Source organism: Struthio camelus, chromosome Z (genome assembly GCF_040807025.1).
Source record: "Struthio camelus isolate bStrCam1 chromosome Z, bStrCam1.hap1, whole genome shotgun sequence".
Taxonomy (NCBI): domain Eukaryota; kingdom Metazoa; phylum Chordata; class Aves; order Struthioniformes; family Struthionidae; genus Struthio; species Struthio camelus.
Window position 1 is genome coordinate 66,537,839 of NC_090982.1, and position 6,944 is coordinate 66,544,782.

At 37.8% G+C, this 6,944-nt stretch overlaps 1 protein-coding gene across 5 annotated transcripts in view; it reads right to left on the bottom strand.

Annotated features, from left to right (window-relative positions):
- Positions 1-462: 462 nt before the first annotated feature.
- LOC138064841 (kinesin-like protein KIF2A) overlaps positions 463-6,944 on the bottom strand; it is a 59,352-nt gene continuing 52,870 nt past the window's right edge. For all 5 annotated transcript variants that reach the window (XM_068928961.1, XM_068928959.1, XM_068928960.1 and 2 more), the window contains 3 exons: positions 6,507-6,608; positions 4,096-4,231; positions 463-2,246 (listed from right to left, as the gene is read on the bottom strand). In XM_068928961.1, coding sequence (XP_068785062.1) covers positions 2,161-2,246; positions 4,096-4,231; positions 6,507-6,608 — 324 coding nt within the window. In that variant the 3' untranslated portion in view covers positions 463-2,160. The remainder of the gene's footprint in view (positions 2,247-4,095; positions 4,232-6,506; positions 6,609-6,944) is intronic.

The following is a 6,944-nucleotide window of genomic DNA, read 5'->3' on the forward strand; positions in this document are numbered from 1 at the left end:
CAGGGAACTGATTATGTCTCATTTTGGATGTCTCAACCTTTGGAGACTTTAGAAAGTCAGATTCCTTTATAGCAACTTCCAAAAAAAAAAAAAAAAAGCCTTGGCTTTTTTAGTTAACCTGTACTATCACCTACTAACAAAAGCAACTGCCTTCCATTTCACTTTTTTTCCCCTCTTTTTAACTGCAACGCAACTTCAGTTGCATTCTTAAACAAATGCTCAGAAGGATCAGTGATGTTTCGTCAAAAGCTGCTCTAAAACTAAGGTCAGGAAAATGCTTCAGGGAACTTATTCCTATATTACGAGCTTGCACAGAATGGTCATTTCCAAAAGCAAATAATCATTCTGAAATCAGAGGCCTCTGAAATATTTTTCAAAACATAACAACTCAGACATGTTTATAAAGTAAAAACCTTCCCAAAGCAAAATATAACTTGCATAGAAGTAAATTCTCATCTGTAATTCATTTAATAGCTTAATTTATTAAACACATTGTGTAAAATCTACATTGTTGTTTCAGGTTTCATGTTTACATATAGGAGGATTTTTTTTTTTTAAACCATGATGCGACAAAAGCTTCCCATAGCCTACCTTCCTATGGGAGATACAAACATTAAACAGTACGAGAATTCCTGGCTCATTTAACTCTCTTTTCATTGCCTTCCCTATATTTCCCTCCAGCCCTGGCACAAACCGGCTTGTATTCCAAGAGTGATTTTTTAAACAGTTGCAAGGGAAAGACTGCTGATATAAACTTCTGGAAACAGGGAGAACTCCTAGAGAGGTCTACAATACTTCACTTGACAAGAAGTTCTTACAGGAAAGGTCAATCTTTTTTTGGATATTAATTTGCAAAAATAACTTGAGTGCCACCACCTAAAAAGTGCCGATAACACACGGCGCCGTTTGTGAGAATTCAGGTACTTATGGGCTTTCTATTAGCACTAGATAGAGGTATTGTGCAAATCCTCAAATGATGCAGTTTCACCCCACTTTTCAGCTGCTGGCACTGTACAAAGGGTAAAATAGGTATTAGCTACTTTCTTTAAAGCAACAGAACTACTCAGCTACCTGCAAGCTACAGTTAATGTACATGTAAGTTTGTCATGCATCAAAAGCCAAATTTTAACAGTATGTAAAAGGGTACTATGTATTTCTTCAGCTGGATCCCGGAACTTCGACAGTTATCCTATCCATATGTAGAGGTCAGACTGCACCTTTATTCTGACAGCATTATCACACTATACCACATACTGTATATCTGCATTATCCTAAGATACAACTCTCCTCAATACTTAAACATTACCCTTTATTATACATCAACTAATTTATATTTCTGTTTTTTTGTTTTTTGTTTTTTTACAGAGAAAATGTTAGAATTATATAGCCACTCTTTATGGTATTCAAATAAATCTAGATTCCAGATTTTTACAAGGAGGATGGAATGTCCAGCTGTTTGTCCACTCTAACAGCTCTTGCGGTTCCTGTTCTAATGATATGGCACATCCTGTGAAATGAACTAGCCACCAAAAAAAAAAAGTCTCAAAACACATTAAAAATGTACACACACTAAAAGTAATTTACATTGACAAGTAAGGAATGTTGTTTATTAAGGCTGTGCTTCAGAAAGAGGATGTTTAGGGTTAAGTAGCCTTCATCAAGGCACAGAATGGGAAGAGGTGAGCACAGCTGTCTGTAGAAGAGAAGTTATGTACAACCACTAGTGAGGTGTGCATGCATGCAAACACAATTTAAAACTGCACAGCTGGTCTTTGTAACAAAACTGAACACAGTTAAAAGGAAATACTGTGACATTTGTAATGGCCACAGTTTTACTTCATTATTAAAAACATGGCAAATATTTCCAAAACATAAAATTCACAATTTGAATAAATGAAATATTTTAAACAAAGTGCTTCACAGATCTGAACCCTGCATGGTTGTGCTGTCTGGTCTAGAAGCATTTTGTAGACATCATAGGAGCATTTCACACAAAACTGAAAATGTCATTCAGGTGAATAAGAAACAGGACATTTCCACAGACATTTCTAAAGTTTTTACGCTTTCAAGTAGTTGAGTTCTTAGGGCCACTGGGTTTTGCAACAAATGTGTGCTACAGCAGTACAGGTTCGTGGATTCCTTTAGCAGCAAGGGCCCGTTTCAAAGGGCACGCGGTCTTTTCGGATTGATCTGTTTACTGGCCTGTTCCTCCTCTTGTAGAGCTGCCCGGAAAGATTTCACTTTATCTTTAATGAAAAAGAGAGAATGAGTACTGATGTGCTTGTGCTCAACACAGATCTTGCAACTAAGCATTGATGCTCCACATCCCTGCCCTAATGCACAACAAAGAACACTCCTCCACAAAAAAAAGCTGAGGCTACAAACCTACAAGAGGACTGAGATAAGCTTAAATTCAATACTCACCATGCAAACAAGTTGCTTAGCAACTTAGTCCCTTCCTAGATGCTTCTCCTGTCTCTAGGCAGGATAGATTTAGAAACTGCACAGTTGCATTCCCAGCATGTACTTGTTCACACTTACATTCTGCTTCTAACTTACAGAGTACACAGCATACTTCCTCCTTCTTCCCAGCAGCTTCCAAAACCACCCTTAAAGGCATCCAAAATTGTATTTAGGTGTACAGTCAGTCACTTCTATACGTTCTAAAACCCAGCAGAGTAAATTCTCTTCTCCCATATTTTACCATGAATGTAGAAAAGCAATCATGATGCAATTTTTGAAGCTATTCACTATAAATAGATAAATGTACTATTCCTAACACAAAGAGAAACCTGAGGAAGGAAGCATGGCATTCTTTCATATTTCTATTCCTCTCCTTCCTATTCCCCTGTAATAGGCCCAAGAATGAAACAAAAATGAAACCGTAAAGGAATCAGTCCCAAAACGACACAAATAGAAGCTGAAATACTCAGCGATCATTATGTGCCATGTACAGAACACAAATGTTGCTGGGCAAAAGAATCTTCGACTTAATAGTTCTTCTCTCCTGTAAAGCTGTGTATGCATCACACCAACTGTAAAGAAGCAAGGTTCTCCTAAACAGCCTTTGCCTCCAGTACCTTTTTTCAAAAGCAGTATCTAATAACTTTTAAAAATCAGGCAGTCAAACCGGTGTTTTGTCACTGCTGGTTTCTCAAATTGTCTTATTGTGAAGTGGAATCCATCATCTAGTTCATAAAAAGCAAAAGAAAGTACCTCCAGTTCTTTGCTACAGTATATGGTGGCCAGTATACACTTACAGGTTAAGCAAGCCACATCCAATTTGCTTGAAGTATTCTTGTAATCTACAGCAGATACTCCAACTGAGTATAATATAGGATTTTATCTTTTAAGGTGCTTTCTAACTTGGCTCCAACAAAAACAAAAACACACAAATCTAAACTCACAACCCTTTCAATTTTTATCAATATAGCATACGTGCTGGAGTCCAAGGAGATACGGAATATAAAATCAAAAAGGAAGACTCCATATACCCCCATTCATCTTAATGGGGTACTAAGCTGACAAACTGACTTTAGAAGACATCCTAAAGAGTTAACTTTGGGCACTAAAAATTATTTGTGTTTTGTTTTTTTTTTACCAAAGAGAGGCTGACAAAATGCAGGCAGGAAGGCTGATGAGGAAAAAGGTATGCTAATAACCTTTCTCTATTAAGAGCTCGATACAACTCTAAACACACAGACTGAAAAATGACAAGAGGTTCCCGGGCGCGTTACGGAGCGCCACACAGCAGGAACTCGGACTTGCTACTACCTGTTCCTTGTTGCTTTACTTTTTCTTTTTTTTCCCTTCCTCCCTTTTTTTTTTTCTACAATCCTTTTGGCTTTTCTTTTTCCATCCTTTATTGTTTTTTAACAAAGCAAAAGAAAAAGAAAGCTGCAGGATCAAGTTTGTACTTCCTGGAGGTAAAGCAGAGGCTTTTTCTTTAAACTAGGATGAACTGAACAAACATGTGAACTTGCTCTTAGGCAGCAGAGCAACTGCTCCTTCCAGGACGTTACAGGGCAGCATAGGGGAAAATATAACCATACTCTTTTGCTAATAATGCATACAAAAGTGATTAAAATAGTCTACCTCGAAGTTCAGTCAGAATATCAATTTTTTGCTCTAGAATTGCTTCAAGCTGGGTAGCATAAGAATCCACATCATAGTCTACTTCTTCTGTCATCTCAAGAAGAGCTTTTTCATCTTCCAGCCATCTAATAGATTCCTAGACAAAAGTTAAAAAAACAACTAAATACATTTACAAAGGTATAAATTTCAAAACAAACAGAATTACTCCTCTTTTCAAGATGACTTTGCTTTTACTGTCTACTCACTACACTGTAAGAGATTCCAATCCTAAAACAAATCCTTGTTCCTAACTCAGCAAACTAGTATGCTTTCTACCTACAAGTATTCAGCATACTCCTTTGTTTTCCACATAGTTTCTTAATTCCAATGGCTGTATCAGCCACAGGTTAACCCCAGCTATCCCACTTCTCTTCAAATTTAGAACATTAGGTAACATTTAGAATACTGAATGCAAGACTAAGAAACCCAGGGAACAGAACATTATGTCACTGTTATGTCCCGTTAGGCAGGTACTAAACTCTGAAGTTAGGTTTCAGTTTTGAGTATGGACTGGTTGCCACTGACGATGACCACAGGCTCACTACTACAGCACAGCAGCCACGGTTATTCTGTTTATACTCAAAACTAGCTTTGAGAGAAGCTGTATAAAAGAAGACCTATTTTAAGCCCTCTCTTCTAACTCCCCACACAAGCAGAATACTGTAAAGATTAGCTAAACCAGCTCTTTCTTGGGCACCTTTGCACTCTGAATGTTACCAAAAAATAAAAACAAGAAAAAGCCACTGGTTAACCCCAGCTAAGAAAAAGAAAAAAAAAAGTCTTGCAGCAAATAAAAACATAAGTGGGAGCTTAAAGCTTACAGACTGATGCAAAGCTATGATCAGGAGAACAGATACTGTTAGATATGCCTTGATTTAGAAAGAGAAAGCAGCTGACAGAATTCTGTGCGTGTTAGGCCTGAAATACTAAAATTAAGTCCTTCCCTCTGTGCTCAGTAACCGAAGTAATATTAAAAGCATAGTCCAAACCCCATGTATGTTTTTTGTCTCTCAGGACAGGTGGAGTTCACATTGGCATAGGATTCATCTCATTTAATGTAAACATATACATCTAAAAATCAAGGAAAGACAAGCATCTCTAGAGCATTATTAACCTCTTTCAAGACATTTTTGTCATGATAAGAACTTCTGCCTGCTACAGCTCATAGACTGTGTATTGGTGCAGCCCACCTTCACCCACAGAATAAACAAGCTACGCTTTGAACAAAGGGAGCTGAGCCTTGGGCACATTTCCTGCTGCTGATTGCTGTGAGGACCTGCAATCTCCAGCAGAAGGCCAGATGGACACAGACAGGCAGTAACATCAAACTCATGCAGCTTGTCTCTCCAGAGGTTGTAAGCTTTAGGACACAGCTACAGCATATGGCATATGACTTTTACACTGTTGCACATTCTACCTCAGAGCTAGTGTTTTATAATAACTAAAGCTCTACATCTGTTCTAAAATGTGCTATTTAGCACCCTACTGTATTACATAAAAACACATCCATGTTCAACTGAGTTAGATGCCTTAATTGAGGAGATGTGTGTATTCCCTACAGGTTTAATGTTCTGCTGTTCTCTTGCAGCAGACATGCCAAATGGACAGCCTGCCTGAAGACTCTAAGGTTACAAATAGAAGCAACTTGCATTTCCTTCTGAAGGCTACTAATTCATACTTATTTCTATTAGAACTTATTCTGTGAATGTGAAGGGATTCAAGGTGCTAACCAGCATTGCACTGTGTTGTCAGTAGTCCTTCTCAAGACCCTGACTAGTAGCAAGAGGAAATCTTGACTTACGTTTCTACAAAGCAAGCAAACAGGCAGTTAGAAATACTTTTGTGTCTTCCAGGGAAAGACAGTCTCTCAGAGGGAGATGAGCATACTGTCAACAGAAATGGTGTGGATGGAAACAGTACTGCTAATTGCCCGCTTTGGCATAGGAACACTGTCATAGATTAGATAGTGAAATTGAAAATTCAAGACCAATCTGAGAAAGCTCCCTGCAACTACAAAACACAGCCACTAACGCTGGTAAAGGACTAAAACAGAAAATATCTCAGTAGTAAAAGAAAAAATAGGAACTTTTCTTATTATGAATACAATCTAGTTAGAAAGTTTGTGAGACGAAAAGGAAAATTTTAGTAAATTTCTGGGATGACAAAAAATATGCTTCTCTTTCACCACTAGGACAAAGAGTGGTGGTTATGGCTCTAAACTGGTTTCTGCTTGTTTGCTACGATGAGCTTAGAAATCTCTGACTGCAGCAGAATTACCAGATGTTATCCTGTATCTTAAGAGTATGTCTCTTTCTTGGGGAAACCTGAATTCCTGGATTACAACGCAGACAATGCAGAACTCCGTCTTTTACCTGAAAGACAGCCCTGTGGTCTTCGACAACTTGCTCTTCCATTTCTACCATTTGTGACACCGCTTCATGGAAAGTAAACAACTGTGGAGAAACTTCCTCTTCCTAAAAGCAATAGTTAAGCTTGTTACACTGGAAAGAACTTTGGCTAAAGGAAATATATTGAACATGTTCCATCCCATCACAGAACATGAAAAGAAATATGTGAAAGACAGAATTTGTCAAAAACAGACTTAGAAGTTTTTATTTCCAACATGAAAATCTTCAGAAATTAGGGGAGAGGGGAATAAGATCAAAATGTTAACAAAGTTTAATTCACAGGAAAATTTTCCTGTCAGTCATCCTGGTGAATACTGAAAAACTGAATATTCTACATAAAGAAAACAAGTTAAAATAGTGGAAGAAGGAAGTCACAAGGAGAGAACAGCAGTTTCTCGTAGG